Source organism: Triticum dicoccoides, chromosome 3A, assembly GCF_002162155.2.
Source record: "Triticum dicoccoides isolate Atlit2015 ecotype Zavitan chromosome 3A, WEW_v2.0, whole genome shotgun sequence".
In the NCBI taxonomy this organism is placed as follows: Eukaryota; Viridiplantae; Streptophyta; class Magnoliopsida; order Poales; family Poaceae; genus Triticum; species Triticum dicoccoides.
Genome location: NC_041384.1, coordinates 552,989,480 through 553,011,654, shown reverse-complemented (window position 1 = coordinate 553,011,654; position 22,175 = coordinate 552,989,480). Strand labels below are relative to the sequence as shown.

At 45.4% G+C, this 22,175-nt stretch overlaps 2 protein-coding genes and 1 long non-coding RNA gene across 3 annotated transcripts; 2 read left to right on the top strand and 1 right to left on the bottom strand.

Annotated features, from left to right (window-relative positions):
• Positions 1–2,422: 2,422 nt before the first annotated feature.
• Positions 2,423–7,354, top strand: LOC119269145 (F-box protein At4g18380-like). Its single transcript, XM_037550913.1, has 2 exons — positions 2,423–3,981; positions 6,900–7,354. Exon 1 carries the CDS (start codon positions 2,751–2,753, stop codon positions 3,954–3,956), a length of 1,206 nt encoding a protein of 401 aa, XP_037406810.1. The 5' UTR covers positions 2,423–2,750; the 3' UTR covers positions 3,957–3,981; positions 6,900–7,354.
• A 1,321-nt stretch (positions 7,355–8,675) lies between these two features.
• LOC119269144 lies at positions 8,676–11,578 on the top strand. Its single transcript, XM_037550912.1, has 4 exons — positions 8,676–9,197; positions 9,738–10,586; positions 10,673–10,834; positions 10,921–11,578. Exons 2-4 carry the CDS (start codon positions 9,765–9,767, stop codon positions 11,344–11,346), a joined length of 1,410 nt encoding a protein of 469 aa, XP_037406809.1. The 5' UTR covers positions 8,676–9,197; positions 9,738–9,764; the 3' UTR covers positions 11,347–11,578.
• Positions 11,579–17,734: 6,156 nt separating this feature from the next.
• Positions 17,735–19,937, bottom strand: LOC119269143. Its single transcript, XR_005133478.1, has 2 exons — positions 18,331–19,937; positions 17,735–18,245 (listed from the first exon to the last, which is right to left on the bottom strand). It is a non-coding gene; the product is annotated as an uncharacterized LOC119269143 (long non-coding RNA).
• Between the last annotated feature and the right edge of the window lie 2,238 nt (positions 19,938–22,175).

Here is a 22,175-nt window from a genome sequence, read left to right as displayed (position 1 = left end):
TTACATAGTTAAGAGTGTTGCGATGATAGGAACTCACGCCACAGACCGGCGTGGCCCTTTAAAGTTTCAGATTTAAGTCTATGAGACCAAACAATCAAATCATCTAAGATAGCTCTCAAGGAGTTTGAAGCCAGAATATCTAGACTTTGGAAAACTTTCTTGTTGCGTGCGTCTCAGATTTTCCAAAAGAATCATAAGGAGCATGAAGGGGCGGACCGTGGTAAGCAGCGAGCCCGGAAGAGTCGTACTGAAGAGACTGGTGATGGGTGTGAAAAGAGGACAGATGTCGGCTGCTCTTCAGATCCAGCGAGCTGCTGGACAAGTAAAAAAAGGTGTTCACGATCCTCCACCAAGTGATTACATCTAGGACAAGCTGCAGAGTCCAGTATGCTCTTCTTATGCAGATTCTTCCTTGTGTTTAGGCGATCAAGGTAGAATAGCCAACCGAAGATCGTAACCTTTTTGGGTACCTTTGAGTCCCAAATATCATTAAGCATGGGATCCAAGAGGTGATCCGAGAGGGCCGTATATGCTCCTTTTATGGAAAAGGCAGCGCCGTTAAGCAATCAACGATCATCCGAAACCTGAGAGAGTGTACAATCCTGCAACAAGGAGTTTAGAGAAGCAACTTCTGCAATCGCAATAGAGGTTAGTCGATTACGAAGAGCAAGTTCGATCCCATCCTGCAAAATAGTGGCTACCATGGCATTTTGGTTTGTGTGGTGAGAAAAAAGAGCATGGTACACTAAAGCCAGGGGTCTCGGCTTTAGCCAACGATCTAACCAAAAAAAATAGAGCAACCGTCTCCAACAGTGCACTGGGAAATCTCTCTCAAACTCTGTAAATGCTTGAAGATGGTTTTAGCTAGGAAGGAGCTGTTTTTGCCATGTCCAATATGAAGTGGCGAATGGTGTAAGACCCAATCCTTCCATGGAAGGTTTGTGGAGTGTAAAAACTTGTAAACAAATTTCAGCAGTAGACAAAAGTTTTGTGCGCGAAGGTTTTTTACACCTAGACCACCTGGCTCTCAGGGATTTTTTTCTTTTGTAAAATATTTTATATATGTTATGAACTCGCCGAAATTTGATTGAATTTGCGTCTTATTTGTGCGAATGTGGGGCCGGATTTTGTTTGAAAAAAGACGTGGACGCGGTGACCGGGAAACATCACGTCCTCAGCATGCGGTTAGCGCCGGTACGTCCACAGACAACGATTTTTAGCGCCTCCTGAGGGGCCAACGGCTGGAGATGCTCTAAGAGCATCTCCAATAGCTTGTCTATATGGATGTCTATACTCGTTTTCCACGACGTGACCCCAAAACAGGCGTCCAACAGCTTGTCTATATGGTCGTCCAAATACACACATCCTTTATATCGACCTCGACAATGTCCACGCCTGGACAATGTGAAGGCGTTGTCTAAACTCAGCTGCAGTCATGATTTCTTTCTCTCCCCAGCGACACCCACTGATCCCTGCATATAGACATTCTGATGTAAAACTGGACGTGTATATGAAAGAATCTTTTTAGACAGTGTCTATATGAATATATAGACATCCAAATATACACATGCTATTGGAGATGCTCTAACATACAAGCATGTTGTTGGGTCGCCGTTGCGTTGCGTCACACGAGTGCACCACACCCAAACACCATGGATGGAAGCTGTGCATCCATTCCACGAGGAAAGGTGAAACACACTCAAGCTCAAACTACCGCACTTGATTAGCGTATGGAATAAAATCCACCCCGCTGCCTCGCTTGACGCGGAAGCTTCCGTCGATCTCCCCGTACGACCGACCAGGCACGCCAGCTAGCGACGCAGGCCACGTTGCCTGCCGCCCCGCCCTGCAGCGGGGACGAAGCGGCGGCGTCAGTTCCGCGGCCAGATTCCTCGCGTGCCCGCTGCCGCAGCCTGGCTCCCACCACTCGCACAGCGCATCTGTCAGCAAGCTCCTCGATCCATATATCGAGCTGTTTCTTCTGACAACACCCCCGCTTCTTCGCTTTGTTTAATCGTAGGTCGCCGCTAAGATCCCGTTCCCATCGATCGCCCCAAAACACCTGAGAGGCTGAGAATGAGTTAGGAAGCCATTTACGTCCGCACGTACGGTCGATCTGATCCCTTGTTGGCGTCAGGAGGATCGGACGGCTCCGGAGGCGCCTGGGACGGGCCATCGGTCCCGGTCTCCATCAGCTGGCTGCGGTGCGGGGTTGTTCCTTGCACGGCACCGCGGGCGGCACGACGACGCGAGGTCAACAACCATGGAAACGTCATGATCCCATCCCCATTGGCATTGGGCTGCCGTCGCCTCGGCCGGAGCGGTCGCCGTCGGAATTTTGGGCCGAGAGCGACGGGTTCGGCCACCATCTATCTATCTCCAAGGTCAGTCAGGCAGGCGAGTCCACACGCCCGCACCACAAAGACACCACGGTGGGGGGTGGGGTGGTGGGGTGATCCCCATTACCTCCGCGATCAGCGGTCGAGCCCGACACGTGACGCGTCGTCGCCCGCACCCACCACCCAAGGGCCAAGGAGAGGGGGGTACCCATTACCCAACCCAAAACCAAGACCAAGCGCCCGACCTCGCCTCACGCGCAGCCGCCGTGCCGTGCCCCGTGCCGACTACTCGCGAGCGAGCTCGCTCGCTTCCACCAGAAATCCCCCAACCCGCGGCTGACTCACTCCCGTCCCTCCCCGGATCCCGATCTGCGCCGCCGGCTGGCTCGGCCGGGCGTCTCCGCGGGGGCCATGGAGGAAGGGCGCGAGGGATGGCCGTGCGCGGCGGCGGGGGAGGCGGTGGCGGCGGAGGAGGGGGAGGAGGAGGACCAGTTCGACCGGCTGCCCGACGCGGTGCTCCTGGACGTCTTCAACCGCATCGGCGACGTCAAGGCGCTCGGCCGCTGCGCGCTCGTCTCGCGCCGCTTCCACGGCCTCGTCCCGCTCGTTGACTCCGTCTTCGTCCGCGTCGACTGCGTCATTCCCGACGAGCCGGCCCCCTCCTCGGCCGGCTCCCCGCAGGCCGCCGCGCCGTCGCGGGGCCGGGGCGCGCTCGCCCACATCGCGCGCCTCGTGCTCGGCGGCATCGTCAGGCCCATCCAGGCGCTGGGCCAGATCCTCTCCCCCACCCTGGCCATCGTCTCACGGCGCTCCGTGGCCCTGCCGCCCGCCTCGCCGCCTCCGCCCGCCGGGGACGTCTCCCACCACTCGCCCTCCGAGGTCCTCCGCTCCTTCAAGGAGCTCCGCAGCCTCCGCATCGAGCTGCCCACCGGAGAGCTCGGCATTGACGACGGCGTGCTCCTCAAGTGGAAGGCCGACTTTGGGTCCACCCTCGGCAGCTGTGTTATCCTCGGCGCGTCCTCTGTATCGTCAAAACCGCTGCAATCACCAATGTCGTCCCCTAATGCCGAGGACAGCGAGGCTACATCTCTGGATGACAACAGGGAGCCTGAAGAACTGGCGAGCATCCCTGAGTCGCTTCATACGAATGGGGGCCTTAAGCTCCGCGTCGTCTGGACCATCAGCTCGCTCATTGCTGCATCGGCTCGGCATTACTTGCTGCAGCCAATCATTGCCGATCATGAAATGCTTGATAGCTTGAACCTCACGGATGCTGACGGGCAGGGTGTGCTCACTATGGACAAGAAGCAGTTACAGGAGCTGCGAGTGCGGCCTGTGTCGGTTTCTGGCAATTCACACCGCACGCTCATGCCAGCGCTCATTATGAGGCTTTGGTATGCCCCGCATATTGAACTTCCCGGGGGAGTACTGCTGAAGGGCGCCACGCTGGTGGCGATCAGACCAAGTGACGATGTGCTGAGGGAGGGAGGAGGGGTTGAGGCTGCTGGTCCGGCAGGAGCTAGCTGGATCTCAGATGCCTTTGAGGAGCCATATCGAACAGCGGCAAAGGTGCTTTTCAAGCGGCGGACATACAGCCTTGAAATGAACTCATTCTGAGCTTCAGAGTTTAACTTTCTAGGAGGTAATTTATCACTTCACATGATTATTGCACATCATTACTGCCAAACTATTTAGATCATCGCTGATGTCCTGTAGCATTGCAGTATCTGGAAGGAATCAATGCAGTTTCCTTAAGTGGAACTACCTTTTTTTTCTTGCCAAAATCGAAGTGCATAGAGTGAAACCTAGATTCGCGCATATTTTATCATTATCTCTAAAGTTCGCCACCTATGTCCGGAAACTTATATGCTGTTCTGGATTTATTCAATAATAAAGGATTGGGGTGTATATAAGCAAAATTATTGATTTTTGGCTCATTGACTTTCTTCTCGTTCGTGAGAGTTATGAAACACGTGGCAAGGTTTTCCATGCCTCCAGTTCTAATGGGTCCCAATTCTGAAGGCTTGGCAGTGAGTTATTGAATCTAACACCGGCAAATTTTGTATCATTCTTATTGTTATTAATATTACTAATGCCCAATTTGTAGTTTTGTACTAAGTATTACAACTGGCACCAATGTTTTGCTTCTCCACAGTTTGGAAGGTTCTAAGAGCCTGATTGACATAACCATAACTATGGGTATTATGCAAACATAACTTGCTTTATGGTGAGCATAACTTGATATGCTTAGTTTGTTCTCCTTAATCAACAGAGAGTAATGGTAATGGCCACAGTTCACAGATTCATGGTTTGGGTGATAAGGGTTTTTGGGTGCATATGTTTTGCATACGTATTTAGGTTAGTGTACTAACAGGTAAGGATTTAACATTTATATGATATTTACTTTACTGCCATTGTGTTTGTTTGCTGGACCATGCACTGATATGGCTCATGTGCCACTTTTGGCATGGTAAAGGCACACTATATGACTTCTTTTCAAAGTCCAGGGTTGTTGAATTGGTCTCACTACAGCTATTCGGATGTGTCTGTTTTAGTTCCTTTCTGTTCCTGCTGGCATGTTAGCTGTGATGCAATTTCTTGAGTATTAGGCAGGTGGTTACTGGGAATCAATAATCTTTTATGGTTTTTGGAGGTCGTGTTATGATTAGATAGGACAGAAAATAATTCTCGCGCAGTCTTGTCACCTTTACGGGACTTTTGGTTCCCAGCTGATGTTTGCCACTCCTAACTTTAGGCACACGGCACGCTACATATTTGTCGGTACATGTTTGGTTTGCACCACAACTGTGTAAAGATGGCAATCGGATCAGGTTTCGCCGGGTCGACCTTCACCAGACCCGTGCCTGAACCCATCATATGGTCCAGCGCCTATGCACGACCCTATCCATGTATCTTTAATGGCACCCATGTTGCAACCTGACTGGTCACCCACTGGTTTTTTAGTATTTTTCTTAATATTTACTTCATGCCCAATACTTGGCGCCACACACTTCCGAACGGATGATTGTTGGTTCTTCTTCTAGTCTCATATAGTCATATATCCAGAGCTCCACGTCCCGTGCGCTCGATTAGGTGAGGTGGTACTAAAGCAGCTGGCCAGCTGCATATTTAACTTGCTGTTGTGCATGCAAAGCAGCACACGCTAGCTTTGGAGGCACAACTGGCCAACGTGTTGCTCCATTGAAGCAACTTAGGTAGCATTTAGTTCATTTATGGGTTTATCTCTTTCGAGCAACCCAACTGGCCAACGTGTTGCTCTGTTGAAGCTACTTAGGTAGCATTTAGTTCATTTATGGGTTGATCTCTTTGGAGCAATAAGCAAAGCAAGATAGATGCATTTTACCCTAAAACAAATCTTCACCAAAACGTCAACATGTCATGTAAAATAAAAACAAAATATTTAAGCACTAATATTAATCGGGTGACCCATGGGTAACTCACGGGCACAAACTCGTAGTCATACCCTACCCACTACTAACCGGGTTACCCATGGATACAACCCATGGGGAAAGAGCACAGCACATACCCTACCCATTCGGGTCGGTTGCCCACAGGCGGCCATAACCATGGGCCCAATTGCCATCTTTACGCTTGTGGCTTGCCGCACTTAATACTCGTATGGCCCATGTCATAGGTTCAACATTTTGCCAAGCTCTGCCACACTTCTTGCTAACTTTTTGCTTAGCCACACTTCGTAACAACTCTTGCTAGTGGCGTATGTCTGCTAGAATTTTAGAACCATACAGTATAGTGGCCCCTGTGCGAGTCTGTCCATTTATGGCTAGAATGGAGAATGACTACTTAAATGATGAACCCTCTTGCATGTTGCGGGTCTACAATGGAGAACAATCGACAATGTATGCTTAATTTTAGTACCCAGAATTGTGTTTACTTGATAAATATGCAGAGAAAGCTTATGGCGGTTTGATGCAAGACTCTTAAGGAGAGTACTATAGAAGTTTGTGGTATAGCCTAGTCTGTAAAGGAGAATTCTCTAGAATTTTTATATGCCTTACACTCTGAACTTGGAAGGATACATTTTGACTCATTGAATGCTTATTGGATGGCACAAAGGATTTGAAATGATGTGGTGCTTTCTTAGCACTTCTTTTGCACTCAACTGTAAAAGAAGATGAAGATTTGACTTTTAGAAGGGACTAACAATGCTTTTCCCCAATCATACTTCTTTTTTGTAACTCGTTATTTATGTCATACTCCCTCTGTCCCAAATTACCCGTCGCAGAAATCTAGACATATTTTTAGTTCTAGATATATCCATTTATATTTGTGCGACAAGTAACTCGGGAGAGAGGGAGTACATAGTTTATTTACTATTGAATCAACCATTGCATATTTACAATTAATAACACTGATATCCGTTGCATTTCTTTCATATATGTTCTTTTACCAGACTATGAAGCATCGGAGATCATTCTTAAAAACGTGCCTCTGTCCGTTGCATTTTTTCCATTTTTATATGATTTATTATAGCTGATCTATTGAAATGTTTCACTGAAATCATTTTCACTCTACTTGCAGGATGATGGGATGCCCTTCAGGCGTATCAGCGTATGTAGTAGTGGTGGACCTGACGCATATGCAGATTATATACACCCTGCTTTTGCTGGTCTTTTCAGCAATGTGGAATGGAATGTCTCATCTACAGCAAAAGTACCCTGAAGTGAAGCCTCTAGATGCTAGGTTGGTTGGCCATTGTTGACTATCCGCCTATTGGACATATTCGATCGAGTAGCATCCCTTTTTCACTGTTACTCTGCTAGTTCTATACCAAATTATAGGCTGAAACATTCTGTCGTTTCGAGACACATTTTAGCTGTGCTGTGGCATATGTGACTCAAAACTGTTGAACTTTTGTGTGTATCAGACTAGTAATGTCTTTAGATTGAACTTTTTACTACAGAACAGATGCATAATTATCTATGTCTATACCATAATCATTCGATCAATCCAGACCGCCCAACCGGATTTTTTTATCGACGAGGAAATTAGTAGGGAGTTTTTTTTCTTCCAAATAATTTCACTCTACTTTGATGTTTTAGTTCTGTCGTACCCTTTTGTTTCATTTACAGCATGCATTGTTGCTTGTTACGCATGCTTGCATTATTGCATATGTGTGAATACTTTGTGTGTGATACTCCCTCCGTCCCAAAATAAGTGTCTTAAACTTAGTACAACTTTGTACTAAAGTTAATACAAAGTTGAGACATGTATTTTGGGATGGAGGGAGTATAAGTCTTTGTAGAGATTCCACTATGGACTATATACTGAACAAAATGAGTGAATCTATACTCTAAAATGCATCTATATACATCCGTATGCAGTTTTTCGTAGTGAAATCTCTACAAAGAGTATTTAGAAATGGAGGAAGTACATCATTACCCCTCCTCCCAGTTGAAGCATGAATAGTTCCGCTTCTGTTCGAAACTGAGTGGCTGAATGATTCTTTGCCAGAATTTGAAACTTGTGGTCATTGGTGAGTAATTCATCTGCATGAGGCCATTTGTGCCTCAAAAGGTTGGACAGCTTCAGGTCTTGTGTCAAATCATATGTGATTTAGTGATTACGTGACAGAAGATGCACCTGCGGCACAGTAACTGTCGAATAATGTCATGGTTTCGCATGACTCGAATAACAAGATATTTTAACCACGGGAACTGTCCAATAACATCATGACGGCGCAGTTCAGGAAAAAAAGGAAAGGCATGCAGGCAGTTGCATTTCGAATTGACTCGACGAGATATCACTCACTGTTCCATGGACCTAGTTCTAATTTTTTTTACCTCTAGTGTGCTATGTACTGCCATGATTGATGAATGGATCGGAAATTCTCTTGCAAAAATAAAATAAAATCACTCACTGGTGCTAGCCTGCAAATCCAAACAAGAATGAGCTTTGGCTTCCATGACAGACGAGAGTTTTTTTTTTTTTGAGGGAAGGCCATCATGGCTAGCTTTATTGATTTCAAATAGGAATTACATCGTCTATGAATTTGGAAACCAGACAAGCCGGGGGCTCATCAGTCCATGAACTACAAATTGTGCTCGTTCTTTGAATCAAGCGGCGCATGTGCTAGCTAGTTACTGTTTTTGTAATAGAGAGATTTTTGTTTTCTTTAAGACAAAAACACTTTTTTTTTAGACAGATTGATACAAAACACTTGACCACTTAGTCTGGGCTTAAAAAGTTACGAAGCCCAGGCCCAGGATCAGGACGGTCCAGCACCGGATCGGATCGACCACATTCTCACCTAAAAAAAACATGTCCACTTCTGGGTATGGCCCATCACCACGACAAACTCCCGAGTCTTAGGCCGCCACCGGCAGACGCAGAGCTTCCTGCTGCCGCATCTCCGCCAGCACTCCCGCAGACCGCCCCTCCTCGGACGGCGACGAGCACACCGGCGCACACAGACCTCCAGCCCCGGTCGTATGTAGGAGCGCCTCCACCACCCATGGTGAAAGCCGGCGGGGATAACCGTGATCTCCGGCCACCGGGGGCAAAGCCTCCTTCCCCGGTGAGGTGGAGAGGGGCCTGGGCGCCGGCGGAGCGGATCCCTCACGTTTCGCTTCGCCGACGAGCACGCCCCCCGCGCCGCCCTTGTCGCCTTTCGAATCGCTGGAGGCGGACCGTACTGTTACCATTTTGCCCATCACCAGATCGACTTCAAGCCCGACAGGGATTTGGCCGGAGCTCAGCCCATGTGCTACAGATGAATCGGTTCCCGCAGTGCCAGATAAACAGGGCTCACGCTGCCAACAAGATGATCATTCACAGGGTGGTGATTCGTCGACATGGTCATTGCCCAATCTACCCGAGGTACGGGATAAAATGTACTGTACTTTACAGATCTTTCTGAAAGATGTGGTTAATCCTTCTATAGTACTCCCTCCGTCCGGAAATAATTGTCATCAAAATGGACAAAAAGAAATGTATCTAGATACATACATTTTTGTCCATTTTGATGACAAGTATTTCCGGACTGAGGGAGTAGTTGGCTACTCTAGGTTTTGTTCAAAGAATAGGTTATGAAATTGGTTGAAAAAAAGAATAGGTTATGGGGAAAAAATCCAACATTATTAATTTCTTAGTGATATACTCCAGTAGTTGATCATACAAATTGCAACGAACTGTGAAAGCCACCTACATTACTCTTACATAGAAAAGGAATCTCGGTAATGAGCTGAACTTATCTACCAAAATTACATTTCAATGCACTTACCTTCCTCAATGTGCAGCACATTTTGTACAAGTGCGAGCAGATCACTTGGGATTTAACATTTCTCTGTATCATTCCACTATTATTTGTTAAAAATTGTTCAATCCCAGTGATCAACTATTTTTTCCATGCTTGTGCAGGATATCTGGTGCCTTATACATTCCCTAATGCCATTGCGTGATTCTGCCTGCTCTGCCTGTGTATCACGCACATTTCTACGTTCTTGGAGATGTCACCCCAAGCTTATATTCAGTGAGGAAACACTAGGCTTGAAACAGAAAGAAGGCCAAAATATCGATATAGCAAGGGGTTTCACTAGCAGAGTTGATCATATTCTGAAAAATCACTCAGACACTGGTGTGAAGATACTCAAGTTTGTAATCCGTGATCATTACAATGTCGACACTTGTCATCTAAATAGTTGGCTCCAGAAAGCTATCACACCAGGGATTGAAGAAGTCACACTTTTGCTGCCTACGAAATATAGGAAAATGTATGAAGTCCCGTGTTCAGCTCTACTTGATGGGTGTGGAAACTCAATCTGGTATCTTTACCTCACCAATTGTGCCTTCCGCCCCCCGGTTGGATTTGATTGCTTGAGAAGCCTGACAAAGCTGCATCTGTATGGAGTTTGTATCACGGGGGATGAGTTGGGGCATCTTATTTCCAATTGTTTTGCTTTGGAGGAGTTAGAAGTCAGCTGTTGCATGAAGCTAATCTGCCTGGAGATACCATTCTGGCTGGAGCGGCTTAGTTGCTTGACTGTGTCTCAGTGCGACAAGCTGAGAGTGATAAAGAGCACAGCTCCACACCTCTCCATTTTTGACTTCTTTGGTGAACCAGTACAACTCGTGCTTGGAGAATCATCAAAGGTAAAAGACTTAAGGGTGGGGTATTCATTTGCGCCCAATGCTGTGAGTTATGCTATCACTAAGCTACCTTTCATCGCACCACATCTTGAGACTCTTACTGTATACTCGTTTTGTGAGGTATACTCTGAAGCTTCACATTATTAGATTCCAGTGTTTATGACTCATAGGAAGGAATATGATTAATTCGAGTTATCTTTGTGCAGAGGGTTAGTACCCCAATGGTAGCTGACAAATTCCTCCACATAAAGCACTTGAATATCTACCTTGGTGAGGATGATGGTGGGGCTGTTACCCCGGCCTATGATTATTTATCCTTGGCTTCATTTCTGGATGCTTGTCCTGTCTTGGAGAGTTTCATCTTAAGTGTGAGTTAACTGTTCACGCTGCAAAGGTGTCTAGTATCTGCCATGGAGACATTTAATTTGACTGGCATTTATTTGATGCTATGCAGGTAGATCAGAGTGACATGCGGCATGATTCGGTTTTTGAGGATCCCTCCTCACATCTGAGGCAGATTCCTGAACACAGGCGACATGAGAGGCTCAAGAAGGTGCAAATCGATGGCTTTTGCTCTGCAAAGAGCGTAGTTGAGCTAACATGTCATATCCTCAAGAATGCAACGTCACTTGAAAGCCTCACACTGGACTGCATATTTGGTGCGGAGGCGGTTGGTCAGTCTGTTAGGTGTTCTGCCCCAGAATCCGGTAAATGCATGCCCACAAGCCGGCGTATGATCTTGGAAGCACATAAAGCACTCAGTGCCGTCAAGAGATACATCCTGGAGAAAGTTCCCTCTTCAGTCAAGTTAAATGTCGGGGGGCCTTGTACCCGGTGCCATGTTATGGATGTGATGTTGCCGCAGGTATCCAATATGTAGATTTGCGACGTTGTAGATGTTGTCCTTCGTCTTCATCGCTCATTGTTGTTCTCTGCTGTGTTGGTACCATAGCTGTTCACTGTGTAGGTCCTGTCATACCACACATGTGCTTTCATTTCTTGACAAGTTACCAGTTTTCCTATGCTTGTGTACCTTATTGGCGTCACTAGAACACCTGCAGGTTGATTGTTACTCCACCTGGATTAGAGCTAAGACTAGTTATACAAATACATTGATCTTGTGTTGTATCCTGTATTCCTGTTTCTTCAATTAAATCGTTGGTAACCTATCTTTATCAACGCAAATGGTGACGATGACTATCACTGATCCCACTCTCGTTGCTTGGAGGAGGCTATACCTGCTCCCCATCTGTTCCAGTTCCATCCTGTTGGAACGCCTCAATTGCAAAGTCTCAGCTCACTGGCATACAAATCCCTTTGGACACCGGGCAGGCACCAAGCAATTGCTGTGATTTGGTCTAGGCGAGTATTGTCAGATATAATGTAGGGTGTGGAAAAGGCCACAAGTATGGTGGTTTTTGTTGTTCAGCGAAGCGAAGATCAATCACTTGGGGCGTGTTTGGTTGCCGTTTGCTACAGTTCCTGCATCGCATACACTTCTCAACCCAGTCTGGTTGAGCAAAAACAGGCCCTAAGACGCCATCTGTAAGTTGTTTGGTTGTCTGCATCTAGTGTCCCTGCATTAGGTAATACGCAAGTGCACTTTGTTTGGTTGCCTGTATTGGCCCAAGCAGCACATGAACACGGTGTTTGGTTGCATACGGCGTACATGTTTTGCTTACCTTGTACCCTAGTTGGTGAGCTTACCCACACCTACACCAAAGTCACAGCACAACAATGGCGATGAACTGGGCGAAGATGATGAAATTCTTCAGCTTCAGCCCAAACTGACGATCCACCTTGACACCTCCAACCTTGCCACTGTCAACACTACTGCCTCCATAATTTCGCAGCCAGTCGGAGTAAGCTTATTCTGTTGCCTGCCTAGTCTTGAACCCTCTATGGCTGTTGTTGCTATACGATGCCACTTGTGCACTGGCTTCTTCCCATGAACTATAAACCCCTAGAACCTTACCGATGAACACGGCATACCACTTGCCCTAGCAATGCACAAGAACAAGAGTTGTAGCAGCAAATCAACGAAGCCCACAAGTAGCAAGTAAAGTAGCACACAAACAACAATGAAGCAGAAGAGAAGAAGTAAAGCATGCATGATCATACGGCATAGCAACTTCTACCTAGCACTACCTTGGTGTTAACCTACCACCACATCCAAAAGAGGGTGTCGTCCTACCATTGCAAGTTCACCATCAGCGTGAGGGGTTAGTATATACCACCTCACCAAAATATACAGACCATCAAATAGTTTTTGAGCCCTAGTCATGCTGCAAAATATACAGACCAGGTCAGGGTGGACGCTTGCACTCCCTGGTGGCTGTTGCCACCTCCTTCACTGCCTCAGTCATGCTGCAAAAGACATTAATCTCCTCCTCCATCAGGCCTGCTCTCTTTCTCTTCCTATCATGGACGGGGTCAAATGGCTTGTCGAAGGGCTTCACGAAGGGCTTGTCAGGGCCATCAAGGACCTCGACATCCGGGGTCCCAGGGAAGTCCTCGATTCATCACTATCATAGCAAGCACATGCTTCATTGCTATCATACTAAGCATATACCGGACAATCTATGAGCAGGAACATACATCTACAACAAACAACATGCTACAAATGGACCACCAATAGCTACAAATCACAGATCTAAGCACGAATCAACACAAGCACAAGGTTGAACTTCAAACTCTACTACTAATCTAGCCTACCACATGCTTGAACATCTAGCCCTACCAAATTGCAACCGCAACATAGCAATCATCCATGTCAGCTCACAGATCAGACCACTAATCAACCATGCATCTATATCAAACCCTAGCTGCAGCTTAGATCTAGCTAGAAGGAACAAAGAGAAAGGGGGATTGAACTCACAGAGGCCATGGCTACAACTCGAGGACGAGGGGGGTGGTCGTGGAAGATCAACGCCGGCCGGTGAAGGAGCGCCGACGTCGTGGACCGCCAGCCCATGAAGATGCGTCGCTTACCTGCTCGTCGGTGCCGATGCGTGTCGGCGGGAAAGCTCGAACGGAGGGAGAATGATGGCGGGAGTTGGGGGGTGAGGGAGGGGCTAAATAGGGGTGGACTCGGCGGGAGGTGAGCCGAAATCCTCCTGCCGATTTTTCGGCGACGCGGGCGAGCTCGCTCCATCTCCCTGCTCGCACGAGGGGAGAAGCGCGTCGCCCTTCCCTGCCTCGCCCGAGTCAGGCTCGCGAGCTACTGCCAATTCGGGCGTTTCCCCTGGGTCTGGCCTGGACGTGCTTTAAGTTCCATGCGATGTGGGCCGCATAGTAAACGCAGACAACCAAACGGGCTCAATCTTTCCCGCATGGGGCAGGCTGGGCCATATGCAGACAACCAAATACGTCCTTGGTGAATGAAGTGGATTAACCTGTTTTTGGCTGAGGCCAAACACTTCTTTTTATCGATGGTAGAACTTCGTATATGGTTCAGCCACACCCGGTGTCACGGAATGATTGAGAACTACGATGGGGTTGGAATGCATCTTATTCTGCACATCCTTGCAAACAGACCCGCATATACATATCAGTCTGTTGGATGGTTTCTACACTAGTTTTTTTCCCAGAGTTCTATTCTCCGCTAGTTTTCTCTTAGCCTTCTACTCCACTAGTTTCTTTTTGAGCAAATTCTACTCCATTAGTAGGACGAAGGCAGAGGGGCGCTGGGGCGGAGCCAGTAGGGGGGCCAGCGGGGGCCAGACCCCCACTATGGATCGGCCACCCCCATGGATTTTTAGCGGGGGCTAATACTAATCTTCTATGTACTTCTTACTTAGTACCTGTATAGGCCTTTTCTCTATGCGTCCCAATATTATTGTTGGCTGGCCCAAGCCCAAAACAAATGGCATAGTTTTCCCGTGAGTGAATTGGACGCATTAATCTAATCACGCGATCGATCGAAGACCATACGTAATACATGCATCTACACGTACAGCCGTTCGTTTCCATTCTGTGTCGTTTGACCTAATCACGCTCCAACTTATCTCTTGTCGCCGCCGCCGCCGCCCACGCCAAGCTAGGGCTTAATCAGGCGTTGACGTCGACCATCATCGCCATGCTAGGGAATAGGCGCACACAATCTTTTGGAAGCGCGAATCCTTCCATGCTTCGTCAACGTTGACCATCGATGGTTACCACATGCCTGTGATCTATGGAAAGAACGATCATCCGTTATGACGAGCAGATGAGACGGGCTGGGCCTGAATTCCGTACTCTAGCTAGGTATGGATTCTTGCGACTTGGTCACTTTTTTTCAAATACAACGCATATTGGCTCAAGATGCTTAAGTATGTCTGCGTTGTCGATTGATTTTCCAATCAAAACTATATGAATGCAAGCTAAATCCTGCTATTTAATTAGACAATGATCAGTCATGTTCGTAAACATACATATGATGACAATGGTCCGTACCAAGGTACTTTATGCCGTATATTGGAGTAATTTGATTACAACTTCATCTACATGGCGCGCACGTGGAATTGTTCAACACTATAAGCTATAGCTAGACCTGCACCGACATCAAGTAATATCGGGATTAAAACTCTTATGTAGTTTGTGAGACAAATTATTTTTTAGCTTCACCCCTATGTCTAAATCCTGACTCCGCCCCTGACGCTGCCATGTATCGCTTATAGCAACCGCAAGAGCGCGGCTGTGAGCGCCAGTTGGGGCTACCAGCGCTCACAAGGGAATCGTAGCGGACCGGCCCAGCAGGCCCAGCAACCTGCTGAGAAAAGCAAAAACATTTCTCATGGGTATTATAAATGGGAGAACATGGATTTTAACTCGGGACATAACCACCGACGGGCGGTCGCCGTAACCACTAGAATGAGCTGCCGTACTTGTCCACTAACTGAAAGAAGCACTATTTGACCATTCTTCCAGTACTACACTAAATATATATCATATATCCGATATTAATTATCTAAAACGAAGTTCACAAAAATATATATAAACCACGAATTCTACGAAAAGTTCAGTATATTTGAAAAAAGTTCATTAAATTTGGAAAGAAACTTCGTCAATATGGAAAAAAGTTCATAAATTTTGAAGGAAATTCATCGAACTTCAAAAAAGTTCATCGAGTTATGAAAAAAGTTCATCGATTTTCTAAAAAAAATCATCAAAAAATGAAAAAACTTCAACCATTCTGAAAAAACTTCATAAGTTTTAAAAAAAGTTTATCGAATTATGAAAAAAGTTCATCGAGTTCCAAAAAGGTTCATCGAAAAATGAAAAAAATTATCGATTTGAATAAAAGTTCACTAATGTGATTTTTTTCATCTAATAAGGAAGAAGAAAAAAGAAGAAAATGAAAATGAAAAAGGCAAAAAGGAATAGAAGAAAGAAGAAAACAAGGAAATGTATGTACCTTATCACTACGGGCTAAGTGGACGTACGGTTAGTGCAGTGTAGGCAAATGCAGGACGTCCCTAGTTCGATGCTGCAGGCGCCCGTTTGGGAAATGTATACAAACAGGCGCCTGTAGTCCTAAATAGGAAACGCCTAGGGCAAGTACAGTGGTTGATAAAATAGCTTTATCTTAACCTTGCATGTAGTTTAGAGACAACAACAAAAAATATGGCTAAAATGAGTTATTTCTTAGTCTTATATTTAATAACTAGCTAATCCTAATAAAATGATGAGACATATTGTGCTAAGAGATCATCTTTTAAATAAGAGAAGACAAATTTTTTGTTATGATTTCTAGCTCTTCCATCTTAACATATATCCTACGTGGTACTCCTAAGATAGCATCATTGTACATGCCCTTAGTGTGCCACACCAAGCGGGAGGCTCCCAACGAGCGGCTGCATTATTTTTTTCCTTTTGATTTTCTTTTTATACCATATTTCCTATTGTGGCCGGTTTTATTTTAATTTAACAAATGTTCACTAATTCAAAAAAATATTTGCATATTCAAACCTTTTCATCAATTAAAAAATATCGAAGAACTCAAAAGATAGTTATATTTTTTTAAAAAATAGCAAAAATTGACAAAATGTTCATGAATTGGAAAACAATCACCCCTTAACAAATGTCTGCATATTCAAAAAATGTTCGCGAACTAAAAAAAATCCTGAATTACAAAAGGACGCGAGTTTGCAAAAAACAATCGCGCATTCAGAAGATGTCCATGAATTCAAGAACAAATTCACGAATGTAAAAAAAAAACCTCGGTGAATTGAAAAATGTCCAGAAACTAAAAAATGTTTGAGAATTAATTTTTTATTCATAAATATGAAACCAATGTTGGCAAATTCAAAAGAATGTTCATGAATTCAAAATATCTATGTATTAAAAAATATTCATGCATTTCAAAATGTTAAACAATTTAAATAAATGTTCATAAGTTTGAAAAACCTAGCAATTTCGTTTTTTCATGAATTTAAAAATAATCATGAATTTGTAAGAATGTTCACGGATTTATAGAAGTGTTCAATAATTTTAAAAAATACTTGCACATTTGAAAAATATTCACGAGTTTGAAAAAAGTCCACAAATTTTAAAATGTTCATAAAATTTACAAATATTCATGAACTTAGAAAAAAAAGAGAAATAGAAAAGAAGGAGGAACATAAGAAAACCAACAAAAAAGGGAAAAAGGTGAAAAAAAAAGGAAACCAAAAAAACTGGTTCGAAAATTGAAAGCCCTGCTATGAATCTCTCGGAAAAACCAACGGAATCCCATAGCGAGCGGTACTGCCTGGCCCACTGCTAGCGCCATGTAGGCGATTTGTAGGTGGCAAGCATAACATTCATGGAAGACAGACGACTTGTGGAAGGAATGGCCAGAAAGTCATCAATGTAGACCAGAAGATGCTGACGGCCACGAGTGCGAGGCAAATCGCTGCCCTAGAGAAGAAAACACCGAGAAGGGCCCGTAGAACACACCAACAAAACAGGTACAAGATGGTGAGAACCTTATTCCTACAAAGGGATGGCGCTGCCGTCTCACCTCCTCTAATGACCCGTAGTTTGAGAGAACGGGGAATTTTTTTTCCGAATGTTATTTGCATTCAGGCATATAGGTTGGGGTTATTATCAACTTGCAACTCAAAACCAAATCAAATTTGCATTCAAATTACTAAGTTAAATTTGCATTTTAAATAATTTGGACATGACCTTCACTCTTATTTAGAGTTTTGGGTTCAAATTATAATTCAAATAAGTTAAAAGGACTTGAGTGCATAAGTTCCAATCAATTATAAATTGGAATTGCATTTAATATAGGCTTTGAACAATAAAGAAAATTAAAGCTTTATTGATAATCGGATAAATATTACAAAGTTATATTACATATGACATACATGAATAATTAATAAGAGAATACATTCTTGGATTGTAAAGAATTCGGGAAAGATAACCTAAACTAAATTATCTATTCTTCCTATACTATCATATCTAAGATCTTGATTTTAATCTTGATCTTCTTCTTTTCTTCAAAACCTGCAACCATAAACACTAGAGAGAGTGGGTTAGGATTAGTATGTAGCATATATCCTGTCAAGTGACAGTAGATATAAGCCACTGTTCAGCATCAGAATAAAGCCAGGAGTAGATATAGATCAAACCCACCCGGCCAGGACCAAGTAACCAAGCAATTAGCCACCCATCAGCTTACAAGATAGGCATCAAGGAGAGCTTGACAACAGCAAGCAGCTGCTGTCAACACCACCAGCACCAGAGACTCACGCAAGGACAGCACTAGCAGCACACACAACAAGCACACAGCTGAGTCACCCGTCCAGAGCACTATAAATAGAGCAACCCAGCCGTAGTGAGAGTTTGATAGCCACTGGTACAACTGAACCAAACAGGAGTTGGACCAAACCCAAACCTGAGAATTAGTGTGAAGCAGCGAGGAAGTGCAGGCTAACCACAAGAAGAAGGATAACCAAAGCCTCGAGACCAAGCTACTCAGCACCAGAGGTAGGAGTGATGGAATCCTCAGGCGTGCACAGAAATGTTGTGTCATGCATCACAGGATTTGTAGGAGTTCTTGGAGCCACAAAAATAACTTTAGAACCCAGAGAGGCCTCAGACCAGCATCATAAGCAATAAGATCAGGCAACATCTGTTCTTATCAGTTTAATAGAAGAGAGAGGGATAGAAAAATAGACAAGAAAGCAGAATATAGCCAAGACAAGCAGTATCTATTCTTAAGTAGAGTAAAGATAGCATAGAAGAAATAGATAGGTTAGCACCCAACTGAATATCTGCTTCTGCAGAACACTGCACTCCACTTACACATGGTATTTTTCTGAAAATAGGACACCACATCCACCAGCACATGGGCTAGTATCATTAGCAGTGCTGCTGTAAGTATATATAATAGCAGTAACCTGTAACAACAAGTATAATTAGCTATTACCCGAAGGTCAGCCGGACCAATGGAAATAGACAGAATTAAGTAACCAACTCCAGGAACTAGAGTAGCATATTCAGTTAATCAACTTGCAGTGGGAAGTACAGCAAGTGAAATCAAGTAGACAAAGACAATAGGATTAGTGTACCGAACCAGGGAGCTTCATAACTAAAGAATCCTTCAGTTAACACGAATAGCAGAGCCACATAGGAGCAAACAACATATTAAGCACTTTGCTCCTGACCAACTTAGCAAATCCAGAGCAATCATATACCACCAGACCATCACGTGAGCACAGAAATAAAGCAAATACACATGGGCAGCTACTGACAGACCCTAGAACGGCATGAATTTATCACCAGAGAGCTCCAGTAGGAGTTGATGCTTGATTACAACATCTAGCAGCAACTAGTAGAATCCCACATCCAACCCAAATCATGGCCAAGGCCATGCATGAGCAAAATCAATGGAGAAGGAACCGGGAGGACCTCACCAGAGGGAGATTGTAGCCATAGCTGTAGCTCAGCCACACAACGGTTGTGGTGTGACCATCACCACATCCAGGAGAGGGTCTGGAGGCCGCCGGAGCACAACCACGACGACCAGGGCGAGCGCCGGGCACGGTGGCGCCACCCCGAGGGCATCACCGCACGGAGACGCCACCCCAGGGGCACCAACGCATCACGGTGAGCCGCTGGAGGTGCCGGATGAAACCCCGCGACGCCCGAAGGGCCGTCGGCGACAAGACCCGCCTGGGGTGAGCCGCTGGAGGTGCCGGATGAAACCCCGCGACGCCCGAAGGGCCGTCGGCGACAAGACCCGCCTCCACCACCGGAACCCTAGCGAGGAAATAGTTGGGGACGACCACAGGAGGGAGGAAAAGTAGATCGATGCGGCGGAGCTGGTAGAGCTCGCCAAGGAGCAGCAATGGGTGTGCTGGGAGGCGCCGGAGCTCACCGGAGCGGCCAGAATCGGCCGGCGACCCAGGCGGCGACAGCGGGGATCGAGCGAGAGAAGTACGAGAGGAAAAGAGCTGAGCGAGAGATAGAGTCGAGTGCGTGTGCGCATTCTGGAATACTCTAGCCAGCGTGCGTACGTGTTGGGCTGAACCCAACCATGGTGTGCGTACATGTGTATTGAACCAGGCCACCAAACCAATACACGTGTGTGCTACCTCAAGCCCTTGGATTAATTCACGTATAATCCCCTGTGCACTTCTACTTACACATATGTGTTAATTAGTACTAGTCCACATCACGTATGTGTCAGATCAACCCAAACCAATACATGTGTGTTAAGGTTATAAATCAACTAAAATTATAAAATAAATATATATAAACAAGGTGGAAATTCACATCTAAAATTTTTTAATACAATCTTAAAATCAAGTATTTCAACTATGTTAATTATAATTAATATTCTTTTTAGTTAAGAAATAAACAAGAATAAATAATCCACATAAAATCATAGAATTGAATACCAAGTATGACTCACTGTCTAGGTGTCTCAAATTACCAATAATAATAATAATAATAAATAAACCATTTATTTATAAAATATATAGTATGGAAATAAGAGTTGACAACAATAATCTAATAAAATAAATTGAAAGAAATGCACTAATAAAATCTTGGAGGGTTAGAGGGGGAGAAAAGCCGTGTCATCCTATGCATATAGCATCTTGCATATTTTCTTGCAACATTAGTCCTTATCGGACTATATGTCGTTTTCAGAACCCGAGGCAACCGCGAGTCTCGAAGCCTCGAGTTACACCACCTATCGATCATCAGGCAAGTTCGTACCTTGCATGCCTTTGTTTATGCTTTCGTAAAAGCATCTTTACAAAATTCTCTCCTTGCATAATCTATTCATAGCATTAAATAAAATTATATTCAATACTATCAATTCATTGGTGGGCAATGGAACTCAGGATGGTAACACGGTGGTAGAGTTCCATTGTACCGGGCTTAACAACCAAAATCAGCAGACATTCCAGCGCCGTAGCGATAGCGTTGACCACGGAGCCTGGAATGGGCCGGGCGAGTAAATAACTTTTCCTCATACCGATGTGCCCTCGCACAGGTTTGCCACGGGGCGTAAATCCGTATAACCGGCCCAGGGAGTCGATATATCCTGTCGGCTATGGGTGCTGTAAATACCCTATCGGCAGAGGGCCGTCAATCCTTAATCGCCAGGGCGGCGTAAATGCTCATCGGTCACGGGGCCGTATAAACTCTACCTGTAGCAGATTTTAGGCAAAAGAGGGAATACCTCTCGAGCCAGGGTCAGGGGCATTGGTAAACATGGGAGAGGGAAAGACTCAGATCTTAGACCCGGCCACGCATCATGGATGTGCAAGGTTACGGACCAGGCAAAATGGCTAAGTTAATCGTTCGTGGGTAAAGTAGCACACCTCTGCAGAGTGTAATGAACTGTGGCTCGTCACTCCCTGATCTGGGAAAGATCTGCGAACGCGGTGGGAAAGGAGTCTATTGGAGATTCTAACAACCCGTGAAGTTTGATGACTAATTGCTATAAGTAAAATTTGGTGCTGCAAAAATTTTCCAAAACCATTGTCGAGACCTATTTGGAATCAGTAGTAGCTATAGTGCATCTCCACCCAGAATATCTATGAACTTGTTGAGTACCTCCTGTACTCATCCCTTGTACTATTTCCCCTCCAGACTGTGAGTATTTGGAGGAGCTGCCGGGGGATCCCAATGTTGTTGGAGAGTACTTCTATAAGGAGCCAGACCTTTCTGGTGGAGTCGAAGGAGTCGACTACGTCATCGCCTACGAAGCCGACAACGGAGGAGATGGATCAGAGCATCAGCAACAACAAGAGTAGTGTAGAATAGTAGTAGCAGCCAGCTTGATCATGTGAGTGGCATGATCTAAACCAAATAAGTGATCGCAGGATCAATAGTGGTACCCCACATTTTGGTACCAGTAGTTTGAATCATTTCAACGTTGGATCTTTGTTTGAATAAAGGTTGTAATATAATGATGGTCTAGACCCGCTATGTTTCTGTTGTACACTCTGAGGGATATAAGGTTCATGAGACGGTGTCTTATGGGCATTATATTAACGACAGGCATACTACACCATGCAGTGGTATGCTGGGTCACCACACCTCCCTAATGAAGACCCTAAGACAACCTGAGACCCGTCGACGCTCGTGATCACATCATGAAGCTCCCTTCTCTGATGACCAAGCTACGTCAGTCCGCCATCAAAGGTAGCCAAAGCCAACACATCGGAGTTGAGTCGCCAGCCCTAACCAGCCACCGCCGCTGCCAACGCATGTGCAACAACT